The sequence below is a fragment of the Fundulus heteroclitus genome, unplaced genomic scaffold (genome assembly GCF_011125445.2).
Source record: "Fundulus heteroclitus isolate FHET01 unplaced genomic scaffold, MU-UCD_Fhet_4.1 scaffold_74, whole genome shotgun sequence".
In the NCBI taxonomy this organism is placed as follows: domain Eukaryota; kingdom Metazoa; phylum Chordata; class Actinopteri; order Cyprinodontiformes; family Fundulidae; genus Fundulus; species Fundulus heteroclitus.
Genome location: NW_023397186.1, coordinates 1,523,548 through 1,543,604, shown reverse-complemented (window position 1 = coordinate 1,543,604; position 20,057 = coordinate 1,523,548). Strand labels below are relative to the sequence as shown.

Genomic DNA, 20,057 nt, shown 5'->3' with positions numbered 1-20,057 from the left:
ACTGCCGTGCTGCTCACCTTTACACCCTGTTGCAGACCTCATTACCTGGCACAGAAGCCCTGGGAGACTTGTGCAAAAGGTAATAAAGGAAATGGCAACCACCAAAGAGCAGTAAGGCTTGCTCGGACCTCCAAACTGAGTCCCATCAACAGTGCTTTAACGCTTCAATAATGCCAATTCACTTATTGTGTACTTTGCTGCAACGTCTACACATCAGCGTCTGAGCTCCTGTATTTGAAATGTTCCTGGTGAGAAAGCAGCAGCAGATGTTGATGGGACAATGTTTCAAGGTCTTTCACAGTGAACAGGGGCAGAGAAGCAACCAGCCTACTCAGTCCTGCAGTGCAGCTCAGAGCCAGCAGGGGGAGTGAGCAGGCTAGACGCTGCATGGGTTGGAAGGATAAGGAGCACCACAGAGAAAAAGCAAAGGGGTGCCACTGTGCATGGACTAGGCCAACTGCTAAAGTGGGATTATCCTACTAAACATAACTCTGGAGAGACAGCCAGCTACTTGAGTTTTCAGGTTTAAATTTAAGGGTTTTGTTCAGTTTAAGTACGGGTTAAAAACGTGCAACAGCAGGATCCAGAACACATTTTCTTATATTTATAGCTCATCTGCAAGAACTGGCATGCAGACAAAAGGAAGCAAAGCCAGGGAAGAGAACAGGAGCTGTGCAAGAGAGGCTGAGTATGTTCCTGTAGGCAGAGATGATTTGAAATAAATGAAAATAAAAAATTAGGAGAGTGACACTGTCATGAGAAATCGGCGTCAGTTCAGTCCACGGGACAGAAACATTTCGATTCTCTGAAACACGACCCGTAACCAACAGAAGACGCGTGATGCAGGTGTGATGTTTCAGGAGACGTGGGATTCAAGGACCAGGTAAAGAGTTTCGCAGCAGTATTCACATCCTTAAATCGTCACCTTTTATGTTAAAAATAATAAACACCAAAGCATTTTAATGGGATATTACATGATAGACCAACACTAAGAAAAGCAAAACTGTGAAGTGGAAGGCAAATTATGTTTGGTTTTATTTTGTTTTTTGTATTCATTCCCCCAAAGGCAATTAAAATATTAAAGCGTGAAGCAGCTCAAGTTCAGTAAGACTGGATGGTCAGCCTCTGTTGATATAAATCATCAAGTCTTATTAAAGCATCTCAAAGAGATTTAGACCTGGACTTTACCTGAACACATGAATATGCTTCGATCTAAACCGTTGCATTGTAGCCCGGCTTCATGCTTAAGACCAGGGCCTGCGAGCCCATAGTGGGCGATGGCGCACTGTTCTCCCTAAACCGCATGAAAAAGAGAGGGAAAGGAGTTTATTTGGCCGTTCTAAGTCTTATTAATATTGTCCGATCAGCAGCCTATCGCTGCGACGGCAACCAGAAGTCCCGCTGCTTAAGATTATTTTGCTGCTAGATGGTGAACCTCCGCATCAGTCTCAAGTATTTGGAAGCCTCTAACAAGTTTTCTTCCAAGACTGCCCTACATTCAGCTACATTTGTGCTCCCTTCTAATGGGACCAGCAAAAAAAAAATAAAAAAATTCACAGTGGTGTGAATAAGCTGATGTTTAGTATTAATTTCCCACCACAGTATTTACATGTCCTACAGAAAGTTAACCTTTGGACTCATCTATGCAAAGTATTTTTTTTCAATGTGTTGGCCAAGTTCCCTTAAATGGATTGTGAATGCTGACTGAGGATGATTGAGAATGCTGGCATAGAGGGTTTCTTTCAACACTGGGCAAAAAGGGCCAGATTTGTGAAGTGTGGAACGAATAGCTGTGCCACAACAGATCCGGAGTTACCTCTTAGCGGCTTCTCTAGGTAACGCTCTCTTTGTCTGATTTCTCGATGTAGAAGGACGGCCATGTCTAGGTAGATTTGCAGGTGTGTCTTACCTGAATAGTGCTCAGGGAGATATTCAGAGCTTTACCCATTCCTGCTTTAAGTGTCTCCACAGCTACAGCATATCCCTGACCTTTCTGGTGTGATCCTGGACTTTCTTTAAAGGTATTGGCGAAAACAGCAACGAATACAAATGCAGGCCAAGCTTCAAATTTTCAGAATGATTTTGAAAACCGTGTATACTTTCTGTTGTTCCGGCACATAAAATCCCAGTAAAATACATCAGAGTTTGCAGTTGGATCGTGGTAAAATGTGAAAGATTTCAGGAGATGTGACTATTTTTTCAACAAATCACTCTCAGCTCAATATCCATGACCTAAAATCCTTGTAGTGGTGTTTAAAAGTCAGCTAAGCCTGACTAAACTGCTCAATCTGAGAGATCTCTCAAACTATTGTGTGAAAATAGTGAGAAAAAAAACATAGTTGTGCATTATGAAATTGTTTTTTTTATGTGCCATATCTCGAGCTTTCAAATAAAGTATTTCAGCAGAAATGTTTTGGACAAAAAGAAACTTGATGAGCATGCATTAGATGGTCAAACATGCATGGGCAACATCTCAGATCCCAGAAATGTTGCATAGCTGGATCATAGGCCTACATATTGAGAGGGTTGTGTGACCGTATCACAGAGCCAATGAAACCTAACCTAACAGGATGCATCAAATGGGATACACAGACTAAATCATGAATGTCGGACTAAGTATTTCCTTCCAAACCATGGGTTCCCAATGTCCACCTGGTCAAGGACGGGTTAGTTACAAACGAGAAGTGGGGAAGAGTAAAGAGGAGGGTAGCCAAGTGGTTGGCTGTTGTTTCAGTGACCGAGGGGGGAGAGAGAGACACGAGGTTTTAGTGAGTGGGTGTTCAAAATCTGACCTGGGACATTGTTAACATAGCAACCATCCACAAGCAAGTGGCCATCCTTGGGGTCGCACAGGGGAGGTAAATAGGGGGTGTAGGAGGCGCTGGCTCTAACATAGCGCCAGACGCAACCTGTCGGGAAATGGAGATGAACAAGGAGGATCACATAAAATATGAGCCGGGCTCCACGTCGCAGATGGAGAAAGGGAAAATAAAAATAAAAATGAGAAGGACAGAGAAAGGAGCAGAGAAGAAGGCAAAAGACGGAGAGGAAAGAAAGCCTGCGACACGAGAGACAAAAAAAAAATTGTGAAAGAAGCTCCAAGGAGAGAAGCAGAAAAAAAGGGATGTGTTCTCAGCAAAGTCTACTTACAGGACTGTGCAAAGGTCTTGGGGCATCCCAGTTCTCTTTATACAGTGCCAGTCAGTTGTTTATACTGACTCAGCATGAACATTAATCACTTTCATTTCTGGCTTTTAATGATGTATTTTTACTGTTCCTTGTTTTAAGGTTGAATGATGACACACAACTTGAATTTTAAAAACAAGAAGAAGGTGCACAAGTTTGAAGTTCTTGTGGAGGTAAAATGTTACATACTGGCTCTAATACATACATACAAACTCGCGTTAACATTTGGTTAAATGTTCCTTACCAAGTTGCAGAGAAAGCACATGGCTTTTTTAGCCATAATCATTCAGTTTGTGCAATGTACCAGTACCACTGGCTACCACTTAAGAAATACGTTTGGAGAAATCAAACTTATCAATGACACCAAGTGGCCCAAACTGTGTCTCAAGCAACCATAAAACCATTAACAGGGCCTTTTGCATGTCCATGTGGGACGGGACAACTTCCAGTCATGCCTGAAGGTGTTAGTTTGGAGGAGGCTCTTCTTTCTTAGACAGCATCCTGGCTCCATCAGGACATGAAACGTACTTTACGCAATATGGTGACACTGATGCTCAGACATCTTTCAGTTATGATAGGTCTGAGATTTGGTGGTTCCTCGGTTGTTTCCGAACATCCTAACTAGGGCTGGAACAATTAATTGGAATAATCATGATTAATCGATTACTGAAATCTTTGTCTCCAGTTCGATTTAGTAATCAAATCGAACTGGAGGACACAGACTCCAAAATAGGCTATTTGTTGAAAGAACTGCCCACTTAGAGCAATAATTGAGCCAGAACTAAACAAAATTAAAACAAAAAAGATCTACATTTTGTATTTCAGATATAAAGAAAAAATCTTCTTTGTCTGTAAATATGCTCCATCCAGAACTCAAGTAGCATAGTTTTAGTTTTATCTGGTTCTTCAGTAAAAAAATAGAATTAAATAAAAAAAAAAATACAAAATCTCCTATTAAGCACCCTTTTCTATCAGATTATTAAACCTTTAATTGAAAAAAAGTTGACAGCTTAATCAGTTAGCAAAATAATTGTTGGCTGCAGCCCTAATTGTGACAAAACAGTAGCCCTATTGTCTACTGTTTTGCCAAACAGGGATATAAATAAGCCCTTAATAATTAAATTGCCACAGTGTGAGCATTGAATTTGCGACAGTGGCGCAAGGACTTTGGAATACGTCTTGTAACCAGTGGGTTGCCGGTTCTGTCTGTCTGCCTCAGGGCAGCTGTGGCTACAATATAGCTCACCACTGTCAGTGTGTGAATGTGTGAGTGGGTGGGTGGATGTGGTGTAAAGCGCTTTAGGGTCTTCAGGACTTGATAAAGTGCTATACAACTACAGAGCATTTACCATTGAGTTAACCAACTGAATTTCGGTTTTGTTTTTTTTTGTTTTTTTTTTAACATATTTTTGCCAATCACAATGCATTTGAAATGTGCAATAAATGTTTTTTTAACCAACATGTTTGTTTAATAATGTTAATATACAAAGTATCTCTTCTTAGATTAATAATAATCATCATTATCATTATAATTATTATGAAAATCGTCGGTAGCTGCAGCCCTAATCCTATTGAGCACTACCATTTCAAATTGGACAATGAGTCAAATGTTTAGGAAAACTGTACCAGAAGTTTGGTGAAGGCTATAAAAGGAGAGCAGTTTATCTGCAACTTGCTGGGGAAAATTTAGAAACTTGCTGGTGGAAATGCAGCATGAGGTATACCCTCATGCTGCATTTGAGCATGAGGGTATACCTATGCACCTATGTTGACTAGACAAAATACTTGTGCATTAAATTCAACCCAAATTCCTGTTTTCAAAATGAATTCCAGGTTTAAGGTGGTGCCATGGTTCTATGCTGGATGAACGAGTAAAACACACCATTAAAGGCCCACAATTAATGACATTCAGTGTTCATGAAGAGTGGCACTGCTGAAACTTCCTTGGCTATACATTGCAGGTGCTCTTGAGTAACACTTCTTTAAGCTTTGTGAAGGTCTGTCTTTGGACACAGGCTGCTTCAGAAAGCTTGGGAAGGTACTCATCAATATCACTTCAACAGTCTGCGAGAAAATCTGGCACCTTGGAGCCAAAGTATAACATCAAGGGAAGTTTGAAATGTTCGGATTAAACTGTAATCGAAACTCGTAGTTGTACATTTTTAAGTGTAGCCAGTACTTTAAAATAAAATATCACCCAGATTTGTCTTTATGACTCAGAAACAGACAGAAGGATTCTGAATAAATAACTAAAATATAAAACCACTTGCTTGGCCGAGTATCAGTCAAATTTAATGGTAGACTGTTAGGAACCAATTTAACAAAACTTGTTTATAACCTCAGATTCTCAATGACTGGTACTTTAACTGAGCTTAAAATTGCATTAGTGTTGTTAGGAGACTGGCTCAAATGGGTCAAGTGGGAGAACAACTGTGACAGCAGCAAAGGAGAAAAAAAAAGTCCTTGATGGACAAAGGAAGAGAAAGAGATAAGAGTGAGCAGACCAGTTTTAAACTACTGGAGATGTTATTTGTTTCGTAAATGGAGATCAATGGGGAAATTAGCAACATCTGTGTAGTCTCAGTAGCTTTGATGTCTGGATAAGGCCAAGAAAAGGATCTGAGAGCCATGAAAAGGGATTTCATTAACTTTTTTCCTTCCCATACCTGGAGTCCTGAAACAGCACCAAATAAAACTACAGGAAGCACAGGATGGAGGTAAATAAAGGACAGAAACAACATGGCATGTTATTGGGGGGAGATGGAAAAGATTTAAGAAGTGATGTGTTCTGGATCCTACATGTTGACATGGCAGGGGATTTTTTTTAGAGTTTTGGAATCACCATCTACATAGGTTACTACATCTAGAGCGCAAGCTTTAAAAGGCCATCAGTGTATATTTATATTGTAGCAATTTTGAATATGTGAGTCAGACAAAAATGATAAAAAAAAAAGCCATTAGCACTTTATGAAAAGAAGGAAAGTGAAGAGAAAGTGAGAACAGAACAGGAAAAAGGGCTCTACACAAAGTCCATAATGTGAATAATGACAGACAAGGATTTGCAGCAGCAGTTAGTCCAGACACATGCCAAGGTGCAAACATCAGCATTCCTGCAGGACTACAACCTCGAACTCATCAAATCCAGCACTGAAGCTCCATAAATAGCAACAGCAATGTTAATTTGATGCATGATACTTTAAAGGATAATTAAGTATTACATTGACTGGAAACCAGAGCACTGGATTTGAGAGGCTTATGGCAGAAAGGTTAATAATTTGCTAGGATCTACCCAGACAACACATTCAGTAAACACAGCAGACACACAAGCATATAACAAGGTTTTAGTGATAAGTATTCAATAAAAGATATTTCTAACTCTGGCTGCAGCAAATTCAAAAACATTTAGAGGTTCATCTGTGCATATAATCAATAAACAATGTTGATAAAAGATGTGGTTTTGACTTTGATGAACTGTTTAAGTCTTTTCAATAAGACTAGGCTTTCTGCATTTCTTTGATGTTTTTGATGCAGATAACAGAACCGTCCACCTCGTCCAGTTCAGCCAAACGCTGCACTTGGATCAACTGGAGAAATTACTTTTTTTTCTCCCCTCTTTTTTTTTTTTTTTAAGAAATCCCAGCCTATCTTCATGCACTTGCAAAACTGTAATATAGGCTGTGCACATTATTTTGAGAGATCAAAGTAGTTTTCTTATCACAGAGCTCACATAATGATCAAGACTGGGACTTGGTAACCGTAAATCCCTAATCCTGTCTGACTCTGATGAGAATAAGAGAATCTTGATCCAGACATTATGAACTTTCAAACATCACGGCCAATCTCAGAGTTATTCGCCATGTTAGACCTGGTGTGAGTTGTCCTGCACGTCTAGATGCATTTTATGTTTTGTGCTCTGATAAAGTCTCTGAAAGCTCTTACTATTTATTAAGCAAACTCTTATTAGTGTGCTCTATATTTTTCTTATTCTTTTGGACGGTTTCATAACTTTAATTTTTCTTTTTAAATTAAAAAAAAGTGCTAAACAAGCAACGTCTTCGTAATTGTTAGCCTAACTATTTATGCAGATATTTGGCCTCAGTGGAGGTTGTTAACACAGCCATTCTTGATTTTTAGCATAAGTTGTAAACCATATCTATGCGATCTTCAGGTCCAATCAGTACAAAAGGTTTTTTTGTTAGATTTTTCCATCTTTTGTGCTTCAGGTTGTTCAAACTATTATTTTTTTTAGATATAATATCAAGTATAAAACAAATTATCCAGAATAGCTTTTGATGGTTGGCTGACTGCAATAACATGCTATTATATTGGTTCTTTAGTGCATCTGAAACACGTTTAAGTCAGACCCAACTTCACACAATGGCTGGGGCTCAATCACAGCAATGTTATTAGATCACATTGTGTTAAATGACAAACACATTACTTTATTCGCTTATATAAGTATATTTGCTGATGAATCATGGCAATGCGTATGGCAAAAGATCAACTCAGAAGGCTGATAAAGAGAGCACTGAACTCAGCTCGGCTGTAACTCACCATCCTGATGGACCCGCATGGCCGAAGCTGTGATGTCTGTGGTGACGTTGAAGTATGGAAGCCACAGGTCCTGAAGATAAAAGATGACATCTTTAAATTTAGCAGCACTTATTGATATTGTTATGATTATGACTTCAAAGTCCTACAATTCAAAACAAAACAAAAAAGTCTCACCTCAATTTGCTTGTCCTGAAACACTTTATAGATGCTGGTGTTAAAGGCTGAACCAGAGAACATGGATGTGATGGGATAGGTGAGGTCCAGGACCGTTTTAAATACTGAATTCATTGCCTGTTAAGCCAAAGAAAATACAGATATACCCACCTTTGTTCTATTATTAATTAACATAATTATTTCTTCTTAATTAGCACAACGTGTACATGTAAGTTTTCCAATATCAGAGATGATGGTGATTTAACTTTCATCTTAAATGAAAACTAGTAACTACGTATAAGACATGGAAAAGAGGGGATAAGGTGACGGATGGTACTGAACCTTGGACCATTCTCTGGCTCTCTGTTTAGTCCGAACGGCGCTCCTCTCCTCGGCATACAGTGCCCCGATGAACGAGCCAATCGATGTGCCGCCCACTATGTCGATAGGAATTCCTGCCTCCTCCATAGCTTTAATCACACCCACATGTGAGCAGCCTCTGCAGGACCAAAACGCAGATGGAAAAGTTCAAGATGTGGCAATTTCTAAGATGAAGAAGGGGATTTTCACATTGTTTGTACAAAATAATCATTTTTGAAAGTGGCTGGTCTTGTTTTTACTAGAAATGCCCCACTGATGCCATTTCTGGCAAAACCCTGATTTCCAGGTTTGTTTTGGATCTGACCTTCAGCTTCTCATTTTAATGTGTAGCACTCTCCGTTCTGCATATTATCCAACCTAGGCCTACTCCTATCGAATCTGTTTGGGGAAAGGAGGGACATTCAGTAGAACGCTCCAAGCTGATTGGGCTAAGCGACACCTAATGCCTGCCCATCAAAGGTTGTTTTAGCCAATCACAGTATCAAATTAAAATGTAAGCAGCAGGTGCCATTACAAACCGCAACAAGTTACACTGGTCATGTTCTTTCAAAGATGAAACTGTGGATTCTGACTAATCAGATGTGATAGCAGCAGCTACACATAAGCTTGCCTTTGTCACAGCTGGTATGTCCCGCCTTAAACCATAATACGGCAACGTGATTGGCGCAAACCGTTTCTGGTTCGGTCACAAACGGCTGTGGTACAAGATGGATTCTCGTGTTTGTGAGCGCACAAACAACGCGAGAATTTGTCTTGCAGGCAAGGTTACCTTATGTTAACTAATCTTTTTAAAAGGAAAGTGTCACATTTAAGAATGTGCTGCAAGTTCTTTAATAGAGGTAGTGGTTTTTAATTTAACAGAAATCAAAGGAATGCTACAATTTTCTCAATTTAGGCCTCAGTTTACTGGTATTTTACCTTCATATCACAACAAGTGCATCAAAGTACAGGTGGTTGGCAGATAGAGCTATAGTTTATGAAGTAGTGGGAGTTCTTAGCTGTGATGCATGTAATGAATGTGGAGGAGAAAAAGTCCTGATATCCTAGTATTTTATATGCCAACCACTGATTAGAGCCAGTCAATGCAAAATGTGCCACGTATGTTCTCTGGTCAATTGACTGCTGCATCTGTGGTTTTATCAATCATTTATGGGTTCAGATACGAGCTCACCTTGCTCCGCCTCCACCCAGCACGAGTGCAATGCTGTTTCCAGTGAGGACTCGGGCCAGCCGAGAGAAATCGCTGTGTCTATCCGCCGTTTTCTCAAACACCTTCTCATAGACTTCCCTCTGCAAGGACAACACAGAGACTGCAACAATTCCAGAAAACAATAAAACGACATAAAAAAAAAAGCCTAAAGGAGTAGAGAAATGTACCAGTTTAGTGGGGCTTCGCCTGGAGAAAACCCTGCGGGGACACTTCAGGTGGAGATGACCCGAGCACCAGCTGCGCATGTTGAGCCACTCGACTGTTCTGGACGGACCGGGTCCATCTTCTCTGTGCAGGAGGATGAGCTTCTTCAAAGCCCGGACTGCTGTGTTTTCCAACATCTGCTCCAACTTTAGGGAAAACAAAGAGTGGGAGGACCGTTAATGAGTCGCTGTTTTCCATACAACCCTCTGCTCTAAGCTCTCAGCCTGCAAACACATACCTCCCCTAGAGCGGGCTCCTGGTCCCCCAAACCCACTATAAGGATGCAGTCAGCCTGCCGGATGCAGCGCTGAGTCCATGGCGTCATACTGCTGTCAGTCTGGTACAAGACGATTCGATTGATGTCCTCCTGCTGGGCCAGCCAGCCAGACAGACGATACTCATGGATGCTGAAAGCAACCAGAAGATGAGGAACAGTATTTCATCCCAGCAACACAGAGACAACACATATTCTGAAAAAGGACAACATTTAAGGTTTGAAATCCACTACGTCGGCTCAAATGTTTACACATCCCTTTGAAATAATAAGACAACGATAAAGCATTGCAAACCTTTAACACATTTAATGTGGTATACAGTATATCTTATGCAAAACACGCAAATCTTTTAAAAAATAGAAATAACATAAAATAAAATAAAAAAATAAGAATAAGAATATTGCGAGGTGTGCACACTCTTGAAATAATTTGTTTAAGAATGCTTTGAGTTAATTTCATCATTCAGTCTTTTTGGGTTCATGTCTGCCATCATTTCTAGAGAATCTGATTAAAAATAAATAACGTTTGGCTTTTCTAGTACGACTTCAGTGACATTTACTTCAGCTAAACCCATTTAGCAGAGAGGCTTTCAAAGGATTAAAATTACGGAGTAAGACACAGTTAGACAGCATCATGTATAGACACACCATGACAGAGTAAGGATAGTCATCAGTACGTAGGAAACATAGGACACCAATGTCATTACAAACAGGATATTTATCCAAAATGAATGAAAACAAGACAAGAACCTCTCAAAAAGGCGAGAGGCAGATGGCAAGACTGAAGGATGAAGTTGTGGTTTTGTTCTAGATGTAAAAAGCCTCTTATACTCTCTACATGTCTGGACCAAGAAGTAGGGTTGCATGACAGTTTTTGATTTGTTTGTTTGTTTGTTTCTTTCCTTCTCTCAAAAAAGAAGGACAGAAAGAAAGGAGGAATGGCACAAGGATGGGAGGATAGAATGAAAGACAAGAAATTAAAGTAAGGACTCAAGGCAGGAAGGAAGAAAGACAAGAAGGACACATTTAGACAATGAGGTAGTAAATAAAATCTGAATAAAAACAAATATATTTCATACTATAGTTTCCTTTTATATTTTCTAGTTCTGGAAAATATTGAAAAGAAATTCAATACCTTTCCAGGCTGCGTAGCAATTAACTTCTAATACATTAACAAATGAAAGGACTTGAGGATGTGTTTAATTTTAGAAATGTTTGCTATTTTTCTGGAAAAAAGGTGTATATAATTTATGGGAAAAAAAGACAATAAAATCTTGAAGATGACCATCAGACTGACCTGTCGAGAGCAGAAGCCCCCAGGCGCTCCCTGATTATATCACTGGTGAGAAGCAGAGTGGGGCCTTGAAGTGTCAACCGGAGGAAAGGTCAAATTAATAAACCAGTAGAATACAAAATGCAAAAAACAACAACATTCAGTTCAGCAAGATGAAGAGCATTTCCAGAAACCGGGTAAGTTACCAATGGCACTGAGGGCGTGGCTAAGCTCCAAGTTGAAAGCGTTGATTGGCACTTCATCACACACAGGGAGCACAGCCACAGTGGAGAGGTTACTGGCAGGGTTGGTGACATCTGCACTCGTTGTCATGTTTGGCAAACTCAGAGCTGAACCTGGTAAACGGGGAGCAGAGTGTGTGAGTGACATACAGGAGGCTGGACAAGGCTGCAGGTAGAGAGACGTGAGGGAAGGGTTTGTCACCCTCTGACCTGAGAACGGTCCCCGACCCTGCTGCAGGTTCCCCAGGATCTTCTGGCCTAACAAGTGGATCAACCTTGTCACAACCTTAAGGAAAAAACAAAACAAAAACACTATTCAACCAGAATAGGAAACATAAAGTGACACGATTCAATAAATGAATGAATTAATAAATAAAGTTTTAAGTATTTATTTAGTTATTTCATGTATATTTTGAAGTAAGTTAAAGCAGGGCTGGACAATATGGGCAAAACTTATCGCGACATAACTCTTAATTTCTGTCGATACGATATAATTTCCATATCGATATAAACAAAATAAAAGCCTGAGAAAGACTGCCAAGAATGCCTAAAACAGATGCCAGTACAAACTTATGCCAATTATTTTGCCATGTTTATAAAGCTCAAACATTTTAGAAATATCTGCTTTAAAAAAATAAAACATAAAATTACACAAAATCCAGAACATCAGTCAGTGACAAATGCTTTAATCATAGACTGTAATGTGTATTGAAATATTGAAAATGTAATATCACCTTTATTGAATAAAGTTATATTGCGATATATATTCATATTGAATTATTCTCCACCCCTAATTTAACGGCGTCATTACGGCTCATCAGAAAGACCCCAAAATCTAATTTGTTAACCTGAATAGCAACTCAACGGCGGACCAACCATCTAGTCAGCAGAGACTTTGAAAAGTAAAGCTAACAGTTCAAATAAATTCATCTGACGGCCTTCAGCACACCACTAGATAACACCTAAATTATACAAGCATTAAAGAAATAGTGAATCAATTTTGTGATTTTCCAATTACCTAATAACATGTCAAATTATGAATACATTTAAATAATATATAATTTAATTAAAGTGTAGGCTATATTTATATCTCCCATTTTATTCATTTTAGATATATAAATATCTATCTGAATTTTTTTGCCCTCGTATTGAAAAGACAAGGTTCCAGGACATTTTCTATTTCTGAATTTGACTCTTTTCTAGACTACGATTGTTGAACTTTTCCATTAGCTTCTGGACATTTGAGAGAGAAAACTGTGCCTTGTTGGGTGTTTCAAACCATGAAACAACATATCAAGGGTTCCCAATCAGGAATGCTCGTTTCTTTAATTTGTTGAATTATTTCATTGTAGTATTTTAAATACATATCCTCTGAAGCAAAGCCTGTGTTTTGCGGTGTGTTTATTGTATTTGTAAAATCCTAAACAAAACTTCAATACAATGATTGTCAGCTAAACCAGAGCAGATTAAGGAGCTATAAGTGCACAATTCAATACCCTGAGATAAAATGTATAAAAAAGGTTTTGATATTACCCTTTTCTATTTATTGAATGAGTGCGTATTTATTTATGGGCTATCTTTGGTAACTCAGAAAAAAGATGAATTTGGATAACAGAACAAGCAATAAAGACTGGAAACCCCTTGATTTTCTTTCTTTTAATATCTATCAGACCTAGAAAGACTTTTCAGTGAACAGCCTTTTAATGATGAAAAACATTCACCTGTGGATATCGTCTTTTAATGTTGTTGAGCGTTCCCTCAGGCAGTTTAACCAGCTCCGTGTCTCTCACTGCGTGCACAGTGGTGGCTCTGGGCTGCTTGGTCAATGCCTCCACCTAGAGGACAAAGAAGGGGAGAAAACGCACAATTTAATTCTCCATAAACATCTTTTGCAAGTTGAAAAAAAAAACATGAAACATCCGAAAGATGGAAATGTTCTTACCACACCGATGAGGTCTCCTCGGCCATATTCCCCAACCAACTCCTTCTTGCCATTTGCCTTACGAATGACTGAACGTAGACGTCCATTCAGAATAATGTAGGTGCAGTCTGACTGGTCATCTTGTCTACGGGTATGAGATTAAAAATGTAATAGCTGCCACCATTGCTAATAAAAATTACATCCAATTTTTCCCCCCAAATAAATGCTAAATGTGTCTCTACAAAGATGCATCTCAATAAATCAGAATGTATCTGAAAAATTTAATTATTTCATTGATTGAATACGTCTAAATTTTTGCTTTTCATTAGCTGTAAATCCTAATCATCATAATTCACAAAAATAAACCTATAATTTCCCTTCACATGGCAATAAATCTATATAAGCTTAACTTATATACATAAATCACTAAAACTTTTCAAGACATTCTAGTTTACCGAGATGCTTCCTTCAGTCTAGTCCAATAGCAGCAAACATGGTAAAGAAATGTGTAGATGAACTGTTTAATATTTTGCTGCAAATAAACGCAAAACATTTTTTTTATGTCTGTAGAGTACCTGTAGAGGGCTCTGCCAGCTTCAACAGCCATCCAGTCAATTGCAAAGTCCATCTGCCTGACAAAAGCTGACATCCGAATGGCCACTGTGTGCGCCACACTCAGCACCACACTGGGCTGTTCCCTCATAATCCTGCAGAGGGCAGAAACGGGGAGAAATATTGATTAAATGCACTCTAAAACACAGCAACAGCAAAGAAAGATGGACCATTTTCTTTGGGTGAAGGGAGGAATTCAAAGGAAAAATAAATTGGACTCTTTCAAACATAACTAGCATTTTTTATTTTTATTTTTTACATATAATCTTTGGCCACAGAAAAGAAAAGAAGATAGACTCACTCATAGAAATCTGACTTTGAGATCTTCAGGTAAGTACAGTCTCGGATGGCCTTAACGGTAAAGATAAGGGGCTCTCCGGTGAGCACGGCGAGCTGGCCTACCATCTCTCCTGGATGGGTCACAAACAAGCAGACCGCCTCCTGTTTGTCGATCATTCGCTGGTAGACATGGAGGCAGCCAGACAGGACGAAGTGCAAACTCACGTCCTGCAGAAAAAACAAACAGAAAGGAGTGGTGTTTGTTTTAGTGCCAGTTGCCACATATATGTCTTAGAACATATGAGGTATCGAGAATGAGACTTCAGCGCTTTTAGACGCATGTTTAGCGTAACACACCTGGTCTCCCTGTCTTGCTAAAACGGCTCCAGCTTTCGCATGGTGCAGAGTTGCTCTCCCATTTAACAGACCCGGGTCCTAGAAGAGACAGAAGATTAAAAAAATGTAGAAGATAAAACATGCAGTCAAGCCAAAGCTACATGAAAATCATCAATAAAATGTTCACACCTTAGTCAAGTTTCTGCAGTCCAATAAATCTGAAAAACGTTCCTCTAGTTGCACTGCCGTCACGTTTTGAAACATTAAGTGGCGCAACGCATAGCAGACACAGAGAGGATCTACCATTATGGCAACACATCAATGGGTACAACATCCTCACGCAGATGCAACATGGATGTCGGTTTTTTTCTCTCTCACCTCACTCGGCATCAACTACGGAAGTTTTAAATGATCGGTTCAGATGTTTGGAAGCTCCCCTCATGTTTTTAATGCTGCAAACCTTTCCAGATTGAAATTAGCAGAAGTATAACTATGAAAAGTCCACTGCAGCTAGTTCAAAACAATAAAAATGGATGGATGGATGGATGGATGGATGGATGGATGGATGGATGGATGGATGGATGGATGAAACCGGTAATGCTAGAGTAAACAAGTCTAGTCCTGCACAAGAAAGGTTTGCATTGGCAGGTTTTCTGGAATGAAAAAGTAAGTGCACCCATAAAAGGAGGAAAGCAGAAAGCTGAACAGAGAAGAATCCTGCATCCTGTTTCAGTCCTAACATTTTAAAAATAAAAACATTTAAACCTAATTTTTTAATACTTTTGCCACCAAGTCTTAAAATAAAGTAAGTAAAACCTCAGATTAGCAACAGCAAGCTAGATCAACAAAAAGCAATTATTTAATTACCTATAATATTAATGCTATATTATTATTAATATTATTATTATTATTATTATTATTATTATTATTATTATTATTATTAGCTAAAATCTTAAAGCAGAGTGTAATTAACTAAGTACACCCTTATTGTTGGTAAACAATACCCTTATTGGAGATAAATAAATGTGCTGGAGATAAAACTTGATTTTGATGTGATTATGTGTGTTTATCTTTCTAAAAGCAGAAGAGTTAGTAGCTTGCTGCTCTGAGGAATAAATATATCAGGGAACTAGTCCTGTACTTTCTTTTTTTACCACAGTGAGTTATCTAATGGTAAAACAACAACTGTTGGGGTGATTTTTTGTCTTCGTGAATATTTGGGAATAAATGAAAAGTAACCCATACCTCAATCCTCATGAGCCTGAGGACCTCTTTTTGAGCTTCCTCGAAGAGAGAAGCACTGCTGCGACTCGACACTGGAGTGAAAATGTTGTCCACGCCTGACTCTTCCTCAGGATACAAGTAGATACCTGAAGGAACTTCATCCACCGTCACTTTCCTCTCACGTTGTTCATGGGAAACAGACTGCAAGAGCATTGATTCACATCATTTAAAAACAGAACGTTTTGAAAGCCACTTTCATACAAGTAACTGGATTCCTGCAGTTTGCTTCCTCACAGCGGTAATATGTTACTGGGGGTTCAGTTTTCGTTGTCAAGTGAAACTGAACACACTGGTCGTAATTACTCGGTTTCATGTCAGGAAGTTAATGTCAGTTTATCATCTTATTTGAGTTGTGCAATGCACCGACCCGAGTGAAGGTGGGTGGAGTGTTGCCGTCTTCTGCTGAGACAGAAATCCGTCCTCTCTCATACGCCATGTCAAAATCGGACCTCAGACTTTTCTGCATGCCTGCGCAAACAACAAGACACATTTTAGTCTGATAAAAAAGGTAAAGCAATTGATGTAAATGGCAAAAAGAACTGAGTACTTCAAAACTAGTCTGAAATCAGAGTGATGAACTCAAAACTTTTCAAACAAATCCCCTTCAGTTATTTCTGTGGACAAATATGTAGTATATATACAAAGTGAAAGCAGGAACGCTAGCTTTCGTGTTGAAGAAAAGATCATTTTGATGTGTCAAATCTTCCAAAAGCACACCACAGAGTCGACAAAGCTACACTTTTCACTCTGCTTACTTTCATATCTCACCATGTGTTTGGTTATAAAACCATAAAACAACAAGTCATCACTTCAAAATGACCGACATAGACAGAGAACTGCAACTAGAACAGTTTTAAAAAGCGGACCAGATTAAAAATTACCGTAAATTATGCAGCATTCAGTTCAGATGATAAAAACCAATAAAGGGGAAACTCAAACGGTTTTATTGCTTAAACATTAAGCTTCAACTGTGACAGAAAGACCCAGAGACCGGTTGAACAGCAGTACTATGGATCCAGCAATGAGAGCAGACCTGGACCGTCTCTAGTTACACAACGATTTTCATCTTTTCCCTTTAATTTTTCTCAGCAATGTTACATTTCGTAAATGCAGATTGCAAATGAACAGCCTAACCTGTGACTAGTTCAACTAAAAAAAAAAAAAATGTTCAGTAATCATGACCAAAAAGGCAAAGTACATAAATAATCTAACATTTCTTTAGGTGAAAGTGGAGAACTGTTACATGATGATCAATGATCTCTCACCAGAGATGTCCACAGGCATAGAAATGGTCCTGCTAAGATTTGGCGGACCTCCTTCTTTTCCTTGTTCCCCTCCTGTGGTTAAGCAAAATTAACTGTTATTTTGTTCAATTAGGGGGAAAAAAATCCTTTTCACCCATTTTAAAATGTAAAATACAAATATTTCCTATAAAATTTATGACGGAAAAATACAGTGACCAGCCTAAATATGGAACCTGGAAAAAAACAGACAGAAAGGAAGGATCAAAGGAAGGACGGACAGAAAAAAGGAACATAAGGAGGGGAAGATGGAAGGTCATAGTTTAGACAATAGGGTAGGAAAGAAAGTCTGGAAATACACATTCTCTTAATTTTTTCTGTATTAAAAATAGAAAATTTGGAAATCAAATTCCAAACTTATTCATACTTTTCAAGTGGGAACCCCATATAAAGCTCAATTTTAATCAAATTTATCTAGTAGCTTTTTAGTTTCAGGGACGATTTTAATCAAAGTAATAACTAAGTCAGGCAGAATTTCTAATTTTGCTTATTCATCGCTTTTTTTACATATATAATTAGTTCCCTTGAGTCTGTCTTGCTGCAGCGGGTTTGTCTGAGATGCATCTTTATGCGCAGCAGAGGAAATTGTGAAAACGAGACCTGTGGATGCAGGGACCTCAGATAATAAAATGAAAATTAATGTTTTGAAAATAAATTCTCAACAGAGATAAGTTGTAGTGTGGGTGTTTTTTGTTTTTTAGTCCTCTAACACATATGGGCATTTTATTTTTTTAAATAGTTGCTATATTCAATTCCCTGCTTGGCTGACCACTGCAGTTTGAGCGGCTAACTCATTCACCCTTACAAACAAATCTTACATCTGCGAGGCCATTTAAATGTCGCTTCCACACATTTTACTGCCCGTCTTGGATGTCTACAAAGAAAATAATATAAAGTCTAAAATCAAGAAATCGGAATGGGAAATATACTCCCACATGGCCAAAGCCCCACTAGTGCTAAATTCAGTCCCTTCGCCCGAATGATGTGGAGCAGCAGCTTTAAGCCTTCAAAGGTTCCTGGTCCTTCCTTTGGTCAAAATTAAACAGCCAGAGGACTGAGCATTATATAAGTTTAGTATTATGACTTTACCGGCAGCTTCGCCTTTAATGGCAGCTTCCCGATGCTCCTCTGGAACGGTCAGGCTGCCGAAGCGCTTCCCATGGCGGACAGGACTGGTGCGTGGAGCGTGCGGTGACTGCGGCGGGAGGCGTGACGGCTGCATTTCCTGTGAGACACGGATAAAATCTGCCATCAGAGCCTAGCAAAAGATTAAAGCAATGAAAACTGTTTTTTTGTAAACTTGATTAATTATATTGAATCACCATAAATTCTATTGTCTCCTTTATAACAGACGTGTTTGACACAAGGTAAATAAAAAGAGGTTTATACAGAGCCCTGTAAAAAAGGTCTTTGGCTAAATTCTGTAAATTAGCAAGAAACCAGATGATATAAGTCTGCTTGGGCATTCAAAGACAGTTAAAACCATATCTTTACATAACCTACCGTACTTTTAATACCTTAAGGCGCACCAGATTATAAGGCACACTAAATATTCTTCCCAAGTGTGTAATATCACTCTGCCCCTTCACGTACACAGCTCTCTATCAGTCTTTGTCGGGAGAGCAGAGTAGTCGGACTACACTGTCCTGTTTCTAACATAAGGCCAAAATAACTTTTATATTGAATTAACTTAGTAGGTTTATTTATATATTTATACTCCAGGCACAGGCTGCCTAAAGGTTCCCAAATACTCGGCCCAACTGTGCGCATACTGTGAGCTGCGCTGACTCTCCACGGATGTTTTACCCTTCATAGTCGGGCGTACTGTTGCCTACATTTATTGTGGCAAATTCCTACAATTCCCACACTTTCTGCCAGCGGCGTAACGGATGGTAAAATGTGTGATTAGCTAGCTTAGCACCTAGAGCCGTTTCTTTCCCAGCAGGCTCCCACCTGTCAGTGAGAACAGAGAGGGACTGTGATGCTGCTTGGAGCAGCTCAGTGTACACAAACAATAATACATTTAGTCTGACTGAACCTAAGATAGTGAGAAAAGTACATGCTTTCTAAGTGTAATTAAAAATGCTCCAATAGAGCCACCTCTACATTAGACAGACTTTTTGCTTTATCATTTTAATTGCCCCCTTGTTGTCCGTGTGCCGGACTCTGTCTGATAGACTCACATGACTGAAGAGCTCATTGGTTAGTCCCAGGTAGTTGTGCAGGGCGAGGACTGTAACTCTCTGGAGGCGAACCATGATGATCTGAACAGAAAGGAAAAGAGAACGATCAATGGACGATAACAATATGGGATCGCCCGTTCCAGACTGCTGCACCTCAACTATTCAACAAGCTTCTTTTTTTTCCTTTTTTTTTTTTTTTTTTTTACATTATATTGAAAATTCATTTTTAGACATTTTTATTTAGTCATGCAGTTCATTCTTTTTATCATCTCTATCATTTTCTTTTTGAATCAAGTTTTAATTTCTTTGTTGTATTTGTGAACACATTTTTTTTTTCATTTGTGACAGGAGCTCTATACAAATACATAGATAAATAAAAGATACATTTACTATTTACTTACTCACGTAAACCTTGTTCGGTATCTAGAACAGCTCACTCATACAGATAACAGCAAAATGAAGGGGAACACAAAGCTTACCTGAACTACGCGCACCAGACTCTCAGGATACTTCTCAAATATAGCGAGGAAGGCCTCAACAGGTAAACGGAGAACAGTGGAAACCTCTGCAGCTCGTGCCGACACCGTTCTGTAAGGCCTCTGATGGCCCTGCAAATAAAGATTGTTTTGACTGCTATACTTCACACCTTTTTGTTCTTAAACGT

The 20,057-nt window shown here is 39.0% G+C and overlaps 1 protein-coding gene across 9 annotated transcripts in view; it reads right to left on the bottom strand.

Moving 5' to 3' along the window:
• The window catches only part of pnpla6 (patatin-like phospholipase domain containing 6), a 50,301-nt gene that overhangs the window by 9,639 nt on the left and 20,605 nt on the right, over positions 1–20,057 (bottom strand). For 5 of the 9 annotated variants that reach the window (XM_012866962.3, XM_012866963.3, XM_021318703.2 and 2 more), the window contains exons 10-30: positions 19,873–20,001; positions 19,394–19,474; positions 18,300–18,435; positions 17,175–17,246; positions 16,277–16,377; positions 15,871–16,050; positions 14,647–14,724; positions 14,312–14,517; positions 13,974–14,105; positions 13,420–13,543; positions 13,199–13,312; positions 11,688–11,763; positions 11,442–11,591; positions 11,260–11,323; positions 9,927–10,095; positions 9,652–9,834; positions 9,446–9,564; positions 8,236–8,392; positions 7,915–8,031; positions 7,741–7,810; positions 2,793–2,909 (exon numbers count right to left, since the gene is read on the bottom strand). In XM_012866962.3, the coding sequence (XP_012722416.2) occupies positions 2,793–2,909; positions 7,741–7,810; positions 7,915–8,031; positions 8,236–8,392; positions 9,446–9,564; positions 9,652–9,834; positions 9,927–10,095; positions 11,260–11,323; positions 11,442–11,591; positions 11,688–11,763; positions 13,199–13,312; positions 13,420–13,543; positions 13,974–14,105; positions 14,312–14,517; positions 14,647–14,724; positions 15,871–16,050; positions 16,277–16,377; positions 17,175–17,246; positions 18,300–18,435; positions 19,394–19,474; positions 19,873–20,001 (2,575 nt within the window). Of the gene's footprint in view, positions 1–1,664; positions 2,723–2,792; positions 2,910–7,740; positions 7,811–7,914; positions 8,032–8,235; positions 8,393–9,445; positions 9,565–9,651; positions 9,835–9,926; positions 10,096–11,259; positions 11,324–11,441; positions 11,592–11,687; positions 11,764–13,198; positions 13,313–13,419; positions 13,544–13,973; positions 14,106–14,311; positions 14,518–14,646; positions 14,725–15,870; positions 16,051–16,276; positions 16,378–17,174; positions 17,247–18,299; positions 18,436–19,393; positions 19,475–19,872; positions 20,002–20,057 lie in introns of those variants that run through there. The other 4 variants (XM_021318705.2, XM_021318707.2, XM_021318708.2 and 1 more) reach the window with 2 other exon arrangements.